The 16,178-nt window shown below is 40.2% G+C and overlaps 1 protein-coding gene across 2 annotated transcripts in view; it reads right to left on the reverse strand.

Annotated features, from left to right (window-relative positions):
* The window catches only part of nrp1a (neuropilin 1a), a 77,531-nt gene extending 62,194 nt beyond the window's left edge, over positions 1–15,337 (reverse strand). For both annotated transcript variants that reach the window (XM_077554361.1, XM_077554360.1), the window contains exons 1-3: positions 14,951–15,337; positions 13,729–14,114; positions 12,849–13,023 (exon numbers count right to left, since the gene is read on the reverse strand). In XM_077554361.1, the coding sequence (XP_077410487.1) occupies positions 12,849–13,023; positions 13,729–13,795 (242 nt within the window). In that variant the 5' untranslated portion in view covers positions 13,796–14,114; positions 14,951–15,337. The remainder of the gene's footprint in view (positions 1–12,848; positions 13,024–13,728; positions 14,115–14,950) is intronic.
* Between the last annotated feature and the right edge of the window lie 841 nt (positions 15,338–16,178).

Here is a 16,178-nt window from a genome sequence, read left to right on the forward strand (position 1 = left end):
AGACATGTTTGACTTCAGCACTGAAAGTTGTAATCGTCAAAGCTTAAAAAGTTCAATAGCAAAATATTACAGTCATCATCTTGCGATAAGGCCACAGTTCTTGCTTTTGAAGATTATCTCTAATCTCTTATAAAAGAAGATGCAATGCATACGAAAGATTCGGTTCAGTTTAATGCACTCGCAATTTTGAAATAAAAACAATTTTCCAGTTCAAGACCCGTCGCACCTACTTTAGGTGTTACAATTTATAATGGAAATGCATTCACAAGTTTCCAAGAGTTGTTTTTCTTCGGTTTTGTTTTCATATATTGACAAACATATAAGCACTCTATCATTGTATTTTTATTATCAGTAGCAAAATATAGAGATCTAGTCCTTTTTTTTTTCTTTTTTTGCATTTTCATTACCAAAGGGGCAAACGGCCCAAACAAAGCTTGTCTTCTTCTTATAATAGGCAGCTAAATGCCCAAAAGAAAGATGGAGGTGATGACGACGTGGGTGTCAGAGATCAGTCTGGGCATGTTGCTGTGTGACCGGGTCATGTCGTCGGACACACAGCCTTGGCTGAGAGTGAGGTAGATTGTGTTCAGACCCTGAGAAAAAGCCTTGTTTGGGATTGATTGTGGGTATAAACAGAACAATAACCTTGATGCAGGAACAGGAAATTGGTGGTTCATATGGTGCATAGAACATGATAAATCTCTGGTCGGAGATACCCAACAAACTAGAAAATACAGTAAGTGTTTATGTACCGTTATTGTGTCGTGTCCCTTTGAACTGAAAACATTTAGTTTAGCAATTTAAACTACCGGTACATGAATTGCCTATTTTTCTTAATGTTTGCATAGATGGGTGGGACAATAGAGACAATGCAATGAAATGTTTCTCAAATGCATTTACACTCCTTTCCCCCCCAACAATTACTGCCGTCCAACAAAAGACATAAAGCTGTGACACAAAACAGTGGCGGCAATGAAAAAGAAAGAGCCACTTAAGTGAGGCGAGATCAAGCAAAGAGCAAACAAAGCGAGAGATTGTGAGTGGCTCCAACTCAACCAGAGCGCAGCAGGCAAGCGCCCCATCAATCACTGTCTGCTTGTCCTGTGGCCGAATCACGCCACGTTGAGTGGTGGACAACCACCAGCAATTTGAAGCCTGCTGTGTGAAAACACAGTTACCTAAAATGACCCTGGGGGTCTCGGGCTTAACTTCCTACCTAGCAACTCTCTTACCCACTGCAAACAAACTATATTTCATTCAAATGCCCTCATGGGATCTAGTTAATTCTTTGAATAAGGCATCCTGTGGTTGTTGAGACCCCTTTGTAGATCTGTTTAAGCACAGTGCAACAAAAAGGAGACTTAGCACAAGCCCTGCATCAATCAAAATCACAAGATGCAAATACGCTTAGATTACTGGGCAAAACAAGTCAGGCAAGCCTGGACAGTGACACATTACACTACACTACATTTACATGAAGTCAATACATGGGTAAGGTCAAAATTCCGTTTTCTGAAATATTCGTGATAACCCGTTTATTTACATGTGTGAGTGGACTACGAGCTTACATATGAATATTTATTATGTTCGTATATGAGACTACGGAGTTATATATGAATATATACAGTAGTCATATATAAGACTGTGGAGTGGCCATAGTTGCTGCCGTATACGTGTACGGATCTAAGCCGCGACAAGCGGGCAACATTGCACAAATAGATTTTCATTTGCTCCCAAAAAATGTATAAAAACATTCTATTTTAAATATTGCCATGGTCCCAAAAACATATTCATACATTTTCTATGCTTTTGTTACGCGAGCGCATACAGTGGGCTTTGATCCAGCTTCTGACCTGATGAGGATGCTTAAAGCAATAGTAGTCGTTACAAAAAAAAAATGGCCAGCAGGTGGTAGCAGAGTATAGGAGATCAACCAGGGCCATGTTGAAAAAAAAAGAAGCTCTTTTCCCCTGGGTTTTAAACAGATTTGTGAATAATGATGAAATTTAGCTATATTCTAATGCTAAATACTAATTGAAATATACTTTTCTTTCCTGATGAAAGAAGAGACTCTAATATTTATTTTGGTAGGTTCCATGTTTTTTTATAGCAATAGAACACAATATTCTGTGGACCTTGCATAATCCGTCAAAATCCCGTAAAACAGCCGGGAGCGAAGTGGGTTGCTTCAGTGAAAATGGTTGGGAGTGAATGAGTTAACTTTCCACGATCAAAAGCCATTATATTCATGTCAGTTTCCTCTTTATCCCCCGTGTATATGTGTGTATATATTTCACCACGGAAACAGAAAATAATGTGAAAACATTGGGGAGAAATCAATGTATTCAAGTTAGTTAGCGAGTGGCAACGTAAGATGGCCGCCGTAGTAGTAGTAGTTCCTGTTCTGTAGACTGTAATTCCTTGGAAATAGCGTTCCGTTCTCTGATACGCATTTATATGAAGAAGTATTCAGGTTAGAAAAGAGGTAACATAGGGGGATTAAGAGCAAATTCGGGATTTTGCGCATTTACATAACCTTTCACTCAAAACCTGATTATCAGCAATATTCGGGTTGTGAAAGTGTTATTGACTGCATGTAAACATAAATCGGGTTTCCATCCGCAAAACGGACATGCCCGATTTCATCTATTCTTCTTTTGCGAAGATTAAGAGAGGGGACTCTGCTGCTGTAGGTGGCGCTATACACCATAGAGATGGGATCCACCAGTGATTCAAAAGAAGAAGAACAGGAAGTGACTGCGCCGTGCGATGACGTCGTATGAGTTTGCTTTTGTAATTCTTGATTAACTGTAGCGTTTCTTTGCTGTTTTCCATCTAAAATAGCATTACTATTCGCTTCTTTAATTAATTCCAAGAAGATTTCTGTTTCCTCGTCCCCGCAAGCATACCTTACTTTATCGTCCGACATTGCTCTGGGACTTCAAACGTACGTGTGACGTAATATCCGGTCAAAACGTGCGACGTGTATCCGGTCTTGCCAGCGGTTATTAGCAAAACCTGTTTCCATAGCCAAAATTCGCATTTTCCTTTTTTCGATAAGCTTCAAAATCCATCCCCACTAAGCGTAAAATTGTTTTTGAACAGTTTTGGCCCTTTTTCGAATTTCTAGCGTTTCCATTCAGTTTTATTTTCACATTTCTTAAAAATTCGAACAAAAATGGGTGGATGGAAACCCAACTATAGTCACTGTCTGTAAATGAACTTAAAACTCTCTTGATCCTGAACTTGATCCTGAACTTGATCCTCCTTTTCTTCACTGCTTATCCTGTTCAGGATTGTGGGGAAGCGGAGCCTATCCCAGCTGACAGTCAAGGAAAATGTATTCATTTCAATAAAAAAATGCATTCAAACATGATTTTCTAGTTATGGTTCTTTTTGTAGAAACGTCGAAGCAATTTAGAGAGCAGTTTTTGTTTTCCAGAAAGAGACTTCCAAGTAAGGTGGCCTGGATCGGTTAGGAGTTGGAAAGAAGTCTCGAAAGATGAAAGAAGAAGAAAAAAATAATCAACAGCGTGCTGACATCTGAGCAACATTCCATCCCTAGCAAACATGTGCCGCTACACCCGACATCGAGAGGAACAACCAAAGAGGCGGTCTTAAAAATCCAGCAGGTTATTTATGAGCACTGCCCCTTGTCCCGTTCCTTTTCACTCCCCTCCTTTTCCTATATTCTTCCGCTGTGAAGTGCATCTCCCTCCCGCTGCGAGGTAGAGTGGCTCACCTCCCGCTTGTGGTCCGGTTGTGCATGAATCAAAGTGGTGACAGAAGCAGCGGGGAGGATGGCAGATGCCACAGCCGGAAAGCTTTTCAATCAGGTTGCCCTTCCAAGTCTTCGCCAAGGTGAAACACTTCACCAGCAGATTACAAAAAAAAAAAAAAAAAAAAAACACCCGCGGTCATTCGCACTGCTTTCTATCGCACATGTGCAGGAGCCTGCTTTAATCCTGCTTATTAGCCGGGGAGTAACCTTTTATGTTTAAAAGTGATGAAGAAAGAGAGTAATGAGAGTGAAGGTCAATCGTGTTTCTGTGTGCCGGACTCTTCTCTTGCCTCTGGTTAATTGATAAGGTGAACACTTAACATTTGTAAGCAGAGTGGCTTTCATTTGCCTTCAATGGCTCACCTGCCTTGTTAACGGCTTGATTTTGGCATGAAGTAATCAAGATGAAGTTTTGCCATGTTGACAAAACATGTTTGCAATAATTATTGTGAGGCGCAAACAACAAGTGTTCAAAGTAGATTGCTCACTCTAGCTGACGCTTCAGTGCAATTTTAGAGGCAATTTGATTTCCATTGTGTTCAACTGCAGTGGTCTATTGGTGTGCAAAATACCAGGTGCATAATTTGGGACACTTTTGTGGAAGGCGGTCATTAAGAGAAGCGTTGCCACCCAACGTATTTTATTTTGTCAATTGCAGCTCCAATTTGGACTCCCACTACATGGATGCCTTTCTCTCTGAAGAGAAGTAAAGGATGACAACTGAATTCAGAGAAGGCAGTTACACTAAGTTTGCTCAGAATTGCCCAATGTTTCATTTATTGTTCCCTCTTATTTCTTCCTTGGCTGAAATTTTTTTTTTTATATAAAAAACGATTATCGGGTTCCAAACATTCATGTGGGTTTTGGTGAATTCAGAAGTGAAATTGAATAATTTATTGTAAAATGCATAACAGTATAGAAAAAGTTATGCTATATAGGGGTGTATGATATGGTCCTTGAGGGCCACTATCCTGCATGTTTTACGTTTCCTGAGGAAGGACACATCTTAAAAATGTAGGATAATAGCCCTGGAGGACTGAATTTGGACAACCCTGTGTTAGATGTTTCCATCTTCCAACACCCCTGATTCAAATGATCAGGCTCCTTATCAGACTTCTGGTAAAGCTTGCAGATGAGCTGATCATTTGATTCAGGTGTGTTGGATGTGGGAGAGATCTAAAACAGGATAGAGGGCCTCAAGAACTGGATTTGGACACCCTGTTTTAGAAGTTTCCCTCTTCCAACGCACCTGATTCAAATGATTAGGATACTTATCAGACTTTTGGTAAAGCTTGCAGATGAGCTGATCATTTGAATCAGGTGTGTCGGATGCGGGAGAGATCTAAAACAGGATAGAGGGCCTCAAGAACTGGATTTGGACACCCTGTTTTAGAAGTTTCCCTCTTCCAACGCACCTGATTCAAATGACCAGGCTCATTATCAGACTTTTGGTAAAGCTTGCAGATGAGCTGATCATTTGAATCAGGTGTGTTGGATGCGGGAGGGATCTAAAACAGGATAGATGACTTCAAGAACTGGATTTGGACACCCTGTTTTAGAAGTTTCCCTCTTCCAACACACCTGATTCAAATGATTAGGCTACTTATCGGACTTTTGGTAAAGCTTGCAGATGAGCTGATCATTTGAATCAGGTGTGTTGGATGCGGGAGGGATCTAAAACAGGATAGAGGACCCCAAGAACCGGACTTGGACACCCTGATTTTGGAAGTTTCCCTCTTCCAACACACCTGATTCAAATGATCAGGCTCATTATCAGACTTCTGGTAAAGCTTGCAGATGAGTTGATCATTTGAATCAGGTGTGTTGGATGCGGGAGAAATCTAAAACAGGATAGATGACCTTAAAAACTGGATTTGGACACCCTGTTTTAGAAGTTTCCCTCTTTCAACATACCTGATTCAAATGATCAGGCTCCTTTATCAGACTTCTGGTAAAGCTTGCAGATGAGCTGACCATTTGAATCAGGTGTGTTGGATGCGGGAGGGATCTAAAACAGGATAGATGACTTCAAGAACTGGATTTGGACACCCTGTTTTAGAAGTTTCCCTCTTCCAACGCACCTGATTCAAATTATTAGGCTACTTATCAGACTTTTGGTAAAGCTTGCAGATGAGCTGATCATTTGAATCAGGTGTGTTGGATGCGGGAGAGATCTAAAACAGGATAGAGAACCTCAATGACTGGATTTGGACACCCTTTTTTAGAAGTTTCCCTCTTCCAACACACCTCATTCAAATGATTAGGCTCATTATCAGACTTCTGGTAAAGCTTGCAGATGAGTTGATCATTTGAATCAGGTGTGTTGGATGCGGGAGAGATCTAAAACAGGATAGAGGACCTCAAAAACTGGATTTGGACAGCCTGTTTTAGAAGTTTCCCTCTTCCAACATACCTGATTCAAATGATCAGGCTCCTTTATCAGATTTCTGGTAAAGCTTGCAGATGAGCTGACCATTTGAATCAGGTGTGTTGGATGCGGGAGGGATCTAAAACAGGATAGATGACCTCAAGAACTGGATTTGGACACCCTGTTTTAGAAGTTTCCCTCTTCCAACGCACCTGATTCAAATGATCAGGCTCATTATCAGACTTTTGGTAAAGTTTGCAGATGAGCTGATCATTTGAATCAGGTGTGTTGGATGCGAGAGAGATCTAAAACAGGATAGAGGACCTCAAGAACTGGATTTGGACATCCTGTTTTGGAAGTTTCCCTCTTCCATCGCACCTGATTCAAATGGTCAAGACTTGATCACTTGAGTCAAGTACAGTAACTGTTTTGGATGTTTCCCTCCTCCAACACACTTGATTCAAATGATACTAAAACATGTAGGATCGCAACCCTTGTGAACTGGATTTGGACACCCCTGTTTTAGATGTTTCCCTTCTCCGACACACCTGATTCAAATGATCAGGATCATTATCAGAGCTTGCTTATCTGATCTACTTGCTTTTGCTAATAGAAATATACTAAGTAGGAAAAGTACCGCAGCAATATTGCAGCGTACTCTTTAACTTCAGGAGTCCGGAAACATGTTTTTTTTGTCACCACAACCATCACAAAAGTTGATAAATGACCGCACAGTCCACTGCCCCACTCTGGTGGGATTGCAGGGGGGTTAAGAGAGTTTGGAGGAGGGGAGACTTTCACAGAAAGTTAGAGCTGTGCAGGTCCACCGCTCTTTATCATGGAGTTTCTGTGGTATTCAGGTGGAGGGTAAATAGGATTTAGAAAGATCACCCAAACACCCTTCCGTCCTTTCCTCTCACTTCTCAGTAACAGGTGGCACTCTTTGTCAGTCGGATTTCAAATGTCAAAGGAAGATCTAACAATAGATCCCGGGTACAGTCATAGCCTGCCCTCTCCTCTTTCCTGAGCTTTGGAGTCCAAACCTGGTCCGGAATACCAGGAAGGGGCAGGTTGACTGCTGGAGAAGGGCGCACAGCGGAGAATGTTTGCCTTCCCAGCAGGCCGAGCAGCTCCACAGGAGCAACACGGCAGGAGATGCGAGGCGGGGGGAGCCAGAGTAAAAGGAAGACTACAATTCATTAAAGGAAAGAAGTGCCTTCCGAGCTTTGAGTTACGGTCACCTGAAGGCAGGGGGGCCGCGGCAGATTTTGAAGCGTGGTGAGGCGGGATGCTTTCGTTCTTTCACCTACACAAAAGGCCGCTTGAGAAGGCATTCTTGAAATAACTTGGCTTGCATAGTAGCACTCCACCATATATCTCGTCCATCCCCCCCTCTCGACAGTTCTCTTGGAATTCTTCTCCATGGAATCCAGAAAACTCCACAAGTCCCGGCCTTGATAAAACACGTGCTGCAACATAGACTGACTGACTGTCTGTCTTGGATTGATTTTACAAGACATGTTTTTCGGAACGGTCAGCAAATGTGATGTTATCAATGATTCATAAGGACTGCCAGGATCATATGTATTGAAAGCTCCTTCTCCTCCATGAGTCAGCAGGGGAGGGAGGAGTGAGATGGCGAGAACAGCCTGCAGCTACAGATGGACGATTGAAGGTTTTGCCTCGGTTACACATTAAAACAGAAAAGAATGCTTAAAAAACAACTTTGTTCTGTTTTATTTATTTTTTTAGATCAATCGCTCTTTAGAGTCTCCTTGAACAATAAACATTTATTCTCAGATGTATAGTTGAAAAAGCCAATGTTTATATCGGCAAGTACAGACCAGTATTACAGAGACCCTAAAGTGACATGGGGGGAGAGAAAGTGAAATGTTTAGGACAAGAAAATCCTTTCTTTCTAATGAGAAACTTTTGGGAAACTTTCTCAATAGGATGAGAAAAAAAATCTCTAAAGTTTCTCGTTTCTCTTTCTGAAGTGTGAAATAAACTCGCTCGCAGGACACAGCGTTACTCATTCTAAAGAGGAATTTTCTCATTCAAATGAGAAAACTTGCTTGCAACAGCAAGAAAGTTTCTAATTAGCATGAAAAAGTTTCTTGTGAGGATCAAAAAGTTTCTCATTATGATAAGTACACTTTCTCGTTCTGATGAGAAACTTGCGAGAAACTTTCTAAGGATGAGAAAAGTTCATTGAAAGTTTCTTGTTTTTCTTTCTGAAGTCTTGTAGTCTGCTAAATAAGCTACTGCTCGCAGGTAAAGGCATTTCTCATTCTAACGAGAAATGTTCTCATTCAAATGAGAAAATTTGCTTGTTACAACAAGAAAGTTTCTTGTTAGGATGAAATAGTTTCTAGTTAAGATGAAAACAATTCTCATTAGGGTCAGAAAACTTCTCATTCTAACGAGAAACTTTCAAGAAACGTTCTCATTAGGATGAGAAAAGTTTCTCAAAATATGAGAAAGTTTCTTGTTTGGATGAAGTTGCTCATTAGGGTGAGAAAGCTTCTTGTTTTAATGAGAAACATTCTCATTAGGATGAGAAAATTTTCTGATTTTAACGAGAAACTTTCAAGAAACTTTCTCATTAGGATGAGAAAAGCTTCTCAAAATACGAGAATGTTTTTCGTTTGGATGAAATAGTTTCTCTTTAGGATGAAAAAAATTCTCGGTAGGATGAAAAAGTTTCTCATTAGGATGAGAAAACTTTCTTGTTCTAATAAGAAACTTTCTCATTAGGATGAGAAAAGTTTATCAAAATACGAGAAAGTTTCTTGTTTGGATGAAGTTTCTCATTAGGATGAGAAAGCTTCTTGTTTTAATGAGAAACATTCTCATTAGGATGAGAAAACTTTTTCATTCTAACGAGAAACTTTCAAGAAACGTTCTCATTAACATGAGAAAAGTTTCTCAAAATATGAGAACGTTTCTTTGGATTAAATAGTTTCTCGTTAGGATGAAAACGTTTCTAATTAGGGTGAGAAAACTTGTTCTAATAAGAAATGTTCTCATTAGGATGAGAAAAGTTTGTCAAAATATGAGAATGTTTCTTGTTTGGATGAAGTTTCTCATTAGGATGAGAAAGCTTCTTGTTTTAATGAGAAACATTCTCATTAGGATGAGAAAACGTTTTCGTTCTAATGAGAAACTTTCAAGAAACGTTCTCATTAACATGCGAAAAGTTTCTCAAAATATGAGAACGTTTCTTTGGATTAAATAGTTTCTCGTTAGGATGAAAAAGTTTCTAATTAGGATGAGAAAACTTGTTCTAATGAGAAACTTTCTCATTAGGATGAGAAAAGTTTCCCGAATGTGTCTGGTTTCTCGTCCTAACAAGTACGTTTCTCATTAGGATAACAGTTTGTCATTGGGACGAGAAAGTTTCTTGTTAGGATGGGAAAGCTTTTTGTTTTAATGGGAAACATATTTCACATGTTATTCTATTTTTCTTTCTCGTTTTTTGTTAGATGAATCATACTTATTCTACTGATTCTAAGAGCAAATCGACTTGCAATATTCGTCCCGTCACAGGCCGTGCCTCCGGCTCAAACTTGAGTACCTGCCAGGGTCGTCCCTCTTCAACTCCGCTCTGTGAAAGTCTACAGCAGTGCGTGAAAGGTAAACACGTTCCGCATTCAGAATCGCAAGGCTCACTTAGTCGCCTTATCTTTGTGATGAAGTGCTTTCCTCCTCCTCTCAGGATACAGGCCCGTGCACTTCCCCAAACAAACCCAATGAGGGTATCTCGCACATACAACACCACCACCAATGCGTCCGGCCTTTTTTTTCTCTTTTTTTTTTTTTCCACCAGCACCACTTTGAGTGCTTCTTGTTTGGTTTGCTGATAACGGCCATGTTGGGGAACATGTGGTGCATGTGTGTTCCATTTGCTCACTAATTAGATTGCAAAGCATGTGCACTGAACCTTGCACTGTGCCCCCCCCCCACCCACCACCCCACCCACCTCCATGTCTCCTCCGCCTCCACCCACTCTGACAGTCAATCAGATAAGAACGCCATTCTGTCTCTCATCAGTGTCCATTTTGTAAAGGCTGATTTTGGTGAATGGAGTTGCAACATGGAGATTGAAAAAGCACAAGCATCTATACAGTATTGCGCAAAACAACCCACCCACGTGTGACAAATTGTCATATTGTGAAATGAACAAAATATATGAGCTTCGGGCTAAACTTAAAAACCACCAACTGTTGGGTGGCTGATACTAAAGTGAGATCACCGCACAAGTTAGAAAGTAATGTGTAGTAGAACTCAAGACCCATGGAAACAGCTCCATTATAAAACCATTAAAAATGAAACATCAGAGCATCTGGTTAAAAATAGAACCATTTTGAGGTCAGGACATCCCAGCTTTCCAGTGCAATCTCTGCATGGTTCACATGAGGCGTCAAACTTGATATTTGTTTGTATTTACGGCGGAACCTCGGAAATGATCCGACATGCTGTCCGACTTCTAATTCATTCGGATATGGAATCTATTTTTCTCATAGGAAATAGCGATTGAATTGAATGAATCGCTTCCAATTTCAAAATAAAAATAATTTAGATGATTTTTTTATTTTTTTAAACAATCTCATGTAGCTTACTCGCAATACACATAATGTGGTAACATTACGTCAATATAATCTAAAATATTGTGAGTTTCACTATTATATACAATATTCAGATTATGATTACAGTATTTATATCCATTTGCACATAAATGTTGGTGACCAGCCACAATTTTTGTACATATAGGCGACATAATGTTCTTTCTCTATGGGAAGAAAATAAATTATATATTGCGAGTTTCATTTTAGTATTGTCAGACTGCACATGCCCACATAAATTTTGGTGAGAATCCGCCACTTTTTTTTTTGTACCTATGCCAATGTGAAATAAAAGTTGGGGGGGGGGGGGGCAACAATGTTGAATATGGCAGCGTACACTCTAAAAAAAAATTGTTGAACGAATTCAAGATTACAAATTGAATTGTTGACTAACTTAATAAAATTACTTCAAATGGTAAAACGCGATTGTATTAAATTAATCCAAAGTGAATATATTAAGTTGAATTAGTTATAAATTTATTAAACTTCCAGTTGAAGCAATTTTATTAATTGGTTCAACAATTCTCTTTTTAGAGTCTACAGGGTATGTCATTATTTTGATACTTAATTGGCCTTAAACTTTTTTTCAAGGAAACAAATGCCATCGATATGTGCACTTTTCATCTTCATGCACACTGCCTATAATAGAATAACGGAAAAGGAATTTTGAGTTGTGTATTCTTTTAACACCTTATGAAAGGAAATCCTACATTTTTGTCCCCAAATGTCAGCAAATACCCAATAGTGAGACCGTTGGATTTCTGAGGTTTCACTGGCAATATTTGTAAGGCGCAGCTCCAAAGGGACATAAATACAAAGAGGTCACTAGCACTCGACGTGTCTGTACAATAAGTGGATGGAAGGAAAAAAGAAAAAAAAAGACCAGCAAAATCCTGAATGATTCAACAACGACCAACTTTAAAATCCCACCCTCTTGTCATCCTGCAGCTTCCTTGAGCCTTTACAGACCACATCCTTTTTTTCCCCCCTGTCTGTTGAGACACAGGAAATTCATTCCTGGCTAATTTGATTAGCATGATCATTGTTGCAAGGCATCCCCCACTCCTCCTGTCGCTTCTTCACCCTCTCCTTTCATAGTCCCTCTGATACAGAAACCTGACCCAAAAGAAGCATCCAGTCTTTAAATACACCCAACCATTCATCAAAGGTAGGTTAAATTGGGACTAAAATCTTAGGGTTTAAAAAAAAAAAAAGAAGAAGACCTGCAAACAGATACAGAAGCCATTCAGGGAGGGACAAAGGGAGAGTGGGTCCAGGTTTTTGGGTGGAGTGGGGATACAGTAACAGGATCCAGCAAAGCCCTGTACTCTCTTGAGCCCTGCAGCGTAAACAAACAGCTGAGACAGAGCGGGGCAGAGGCTCCGACACACTCTGCACACACATGCACATAGACAGGCAATCAGAAAAAAGGCAGTCTGCCTGGCGAAGGCTCACCTCCAGGCACCCACAATGACACCGACTCATCACATTAGTGTCTTTCTCTGGTTTCATCTGCTCAAACTATCAATCTGACAACAGACTGGCAAGCGGGACTCCTCACGACTTCAATTTTTTTTTTCATACATTTGATTGACTGATTGATTATCATGAAGCCAAGAATGCGCTAAAGGATGATTTTTTTTGCAAACATATCACATGGCGCTTCCAACTTTACAAGAAAAAAATATTTATTTATTTTTTTTTTTTCTTCTCCAGAAAAAAAAAAATTAATACTTACTGCTATGAGTCAGAGCTGCAAAATTTCCCTCTAGTTATGATTTGTCTGCCCTGACTCTGACAACAATACACCACTTTTATCAGCCCAAAACCACGTGACTCCTCCGTGCCACAAAGACAGGAAGTGAGCACATTGCACGACCGCAAGAGCTGGGTGAGACATTTGTGACCTGACGCATCGAACGCTAGATGGCGCAGTTTCACGAGTAATATAAAAGGTTAGAGGGGATGAATGGGGCCACTTAAACAAAAGAGACTCAAATCAATACGCCACTTTGTACAAAAAGTACAATTTACACCACGCATTTTTCGTTTTCTCAGTTGGCTTAGTACATACTTGCACTCCCGATCCTCCAGGTCAAAATGTGGATTGAAGTTGATGAGGATCCGCTGGTGGGTGCCAGGGGCCGAGATCACCCACGTACAGCGCTGAGAGGACGTGTAAGACAGCGGGTACCCGGGTGAGGTGAGGTAGTTGGCGTTTGAGATTCGGATGTTGCCTCCGCATTTGTCTGCGAAACGTCAAATGGACAACTAAAGGTCAACTTGTGTGGAAAGAGAGAACAAAACAGCTGGACTGGATCAGTACATCGCGATACTATTGCTGAATGATTTAATTGAGTCTACATCTTCAAATATGCAGACTATAAGAAAGTAAACCCTAACCCATAAAAAAGTCATGCAGAGTGGATCAGGGATGAAACTTTTTTTTTTTGTATGCGTGTGTTTATGTTAATCAACCAATTTATTAATCCATGTTTATTTGGTGTTCCGTTACTGAGTAATTTATTCATTTAGCGTGTTTTTGGTTTTAATGTAAGAAAACACGTTTTTTTTTTTAAAGTGTAACGAACAAAAGCGTTGCAAACAATTTGTAAAGTTAAAGAAACTGTTTAACTAAGTGTCCTAAAAAGAATGTTGTAATTATGTGACTCATAAAAATATTTTATTATTATTATTATTTTAATCCGATTTTGAATGAGGATGTAACTGTGGACGGACGTTTTAACATTTAAATAAATTTGAATAAAATGTGTTACATTTCGATGTTTAAAATAATAATAATTCCAAATAATATCAAGAAGTGACTTTTGGTTCTTGTGAGAGTTTGCCAGCGACTGGGGCTAAAACTTTTTTTTTTAATATATTGTGGTTAGTAGTTACCATGCAGAGTACACATAAAGGGATTATTTATATAAATATCAGATGTCACTTACCGTTTTTGAAAGCCTTGGCCACCAAGAGGAATCCCATCAACAGGACAAATACTAATCCACAATGCATCCTCGTTTCGTCAAACCCAAAATAAAATCAGCGAAAAAATCCCAGATCAACTCATCCAAAAGCCTCTTGGCTGGAAAAAAAATATAATAAAAAATAACTTGTAGTGAGGCTGCTGCGTTTGTGCTTCAGGTCGCTGGCATCCTGTCATTCAGCTTCTGTTTCCTCTCGCACCAACTGCCTGCACTCTTCTTTCTTGCCCGGAGTTGGCCATATCCTCGCCACCGCAGCCAATAAAGGTGCGCAGTGTGTCAAGAAATGATCCGGTCCTCCTTTTTGCCTCTTTTTTTAGTCAAATGAGTTGGCTCGGAGCGATCGTCAGCTGTGGAGGGGGAACACGTTTAAGCAGGTGAGCATGCGTTGCAAAGTCAAAGTTGTGCGCTTTTCACAAATCAAAAAGCAGTTAAACTACCAGTTGAGGATGGAAGAACTCCTTCAATAACGACCACCTCTGCAGGTTGAGGCTGACCCGCTTTACGTGTTGCACCTTTTTTTTGTGCGTAAAAGCGCAGCTGCCAGGCTCTGTTCGTCCATTAACTCATTCTTTGGCTTTCCTTTCTCTCCTCCCCATCTCTTTCTCTCCTTTACCACCTTCTCCTCACCCCCCTCTTCTCTTTCCAAGGAGCAATACAATAATGAAATATGCACTACACTTCCTGCAGGAATATTCCAAGTATAGAAAGAATTCGTCTCTATCTATAAGATTCTAACTTCTATATAAGCGCTTGTTGCAACTTGAAAAATGCCGTTTTTTTTTTTAATTCTCTGTGCTTGACGATTTGCACGCACACTTGTTATATCGAGATGAGGCGATGCGAGCTTGCCCCACAGCACCGACACCAAAAAAAAAAAAGCACTCAGAAATTCAAGGGGGAAATCAATTGAAGCATAAATGATACAAGTAGCGGAATTGAACCCAAGGCTGCTTTTAGGGTCACGCTGCACAAATAAGAACAAAGGCGGCTTGTGCTTAGCATTTATTTGAGAAAAAGGCTTCAATAACGTGCGCAATCGTCACATTAATTGTGTTAGGATTGTTTTGATTATTAAGGTAAAAGTGAAAGTTAGCAGTTAGTTATTATTGAAGAGCCCGCAAAGCCACTAAATCCCCGCGTTCTTTTAATTAAAAAATAAAAAATAAATAAATGTTATATTCACCTGTCCACAGGAGAGTTCAGTCACTTCCAAGCTGAGCCTGCCTCAGAATGTCTCTATAAATAAAGTGGTCTTTAAAACAAATCAAAATAAGTTCATTTAGAAAATAAGCCAATTTGGCCGATTTTCCTTTTCCGCGTAAAGACGCGCAGCCGATGCCCGAAGACTCCTCGCTCTCTTCCCCGCATTCACCCGCGCTTCCCGGGGGCTGCTGTTCGCTCGCTCGGTCTCTCCCTCGTCTCAACCGAGCACGGCCAACCCAAAAGTGTTCCACTATCTCGAGACAAATATCATTAAAAGCGGCAGATAAATCCACAGCAAGTTTCTTCCCGTCCGCGTCTCGTACGTGCGTGCGCCGCCGCTGCAGCCGCCGCTCTGATGGAAAAACGCCGAGGGTTTGAGTGGCTGCCAGCCCCACACGCCCCTTTTTTTTTTTTTAACGAGAGATGAGTACGCGGGTGCATGCGCGTGGTCGTCGGCGCGCGCGCGCACGTGGGGGGCGGGGGGGGGGGGGGGGGGGGCGTGAGTTCACACAGCTGTCTTTTCTCTTTGAGCCGATATGCGTTTATCGAACCCCGCGCGCTGACCCGAAGGAGTTTGAAGGGCACATTCGAAGCCAATTTCTTGCAGTTAGCTTACTACAAGTACTTACTCTACTTAATCCTGATATTTGTTCTTCACTTGAGTCGGATTGTTTACTTTACTACTTTTTACTTCATCGTAGTAGGCATGCTATTTACTTTTTCCACAGCTGAAAAAGACAAATGAAGAGATATGGTCAACCAAGAGGCAGAAAGAAAAACGTCTTTTTTTTTAGCCTACTTCTGTTATTAAGTACATTTGAGTCTATAGACTAAAAAAATGTATACATTCTTACTCAATAAACAAAGTTGAATCGGTGTAAGCCTACTCTTTGTTTTTTTTGTTTGTTTTTTTGTTAATAGGGATGGCACCTGAAAAAAGAAAAAAAAAAGAAAAAAAGAAAAACAATTTGGGTTAAAAATTGGACTGACCTGCTATTTGGGTCCATTTGACCCAACTTTGTTTTTAAAAATCAAATTTTGAGGGTATTTTGTAGTTTTTATTTAAAAAACAAACAAAAAAAAAACTAAACAAACAACAACAAAACAACATTGGTTGGTCCAATCTTGGATTATTTTTGACCCAGCAGTGACCCAGAGTCAAATTTATTTTTTCAGATCGACACCAGTATGAGCGCTCAACCCTTGAG

The sequence above is a fragment of the Vanacampus margaritifer genome, chromosome 20 (assembly GCF_051991255.1).
Source record: "Vanacampus margaritifer isolate UIUO_Vmar chromosome 20, RoL_Vmar_1.0, whole genome shotgun sequence".
Classification (NCBI taxonomy): Eukaryota; Metazoa; Chordata; class Actinopteri; order Syngnathiformes; family Syngnathidae; genus Vanacampus; species Vanacampus margaritifer.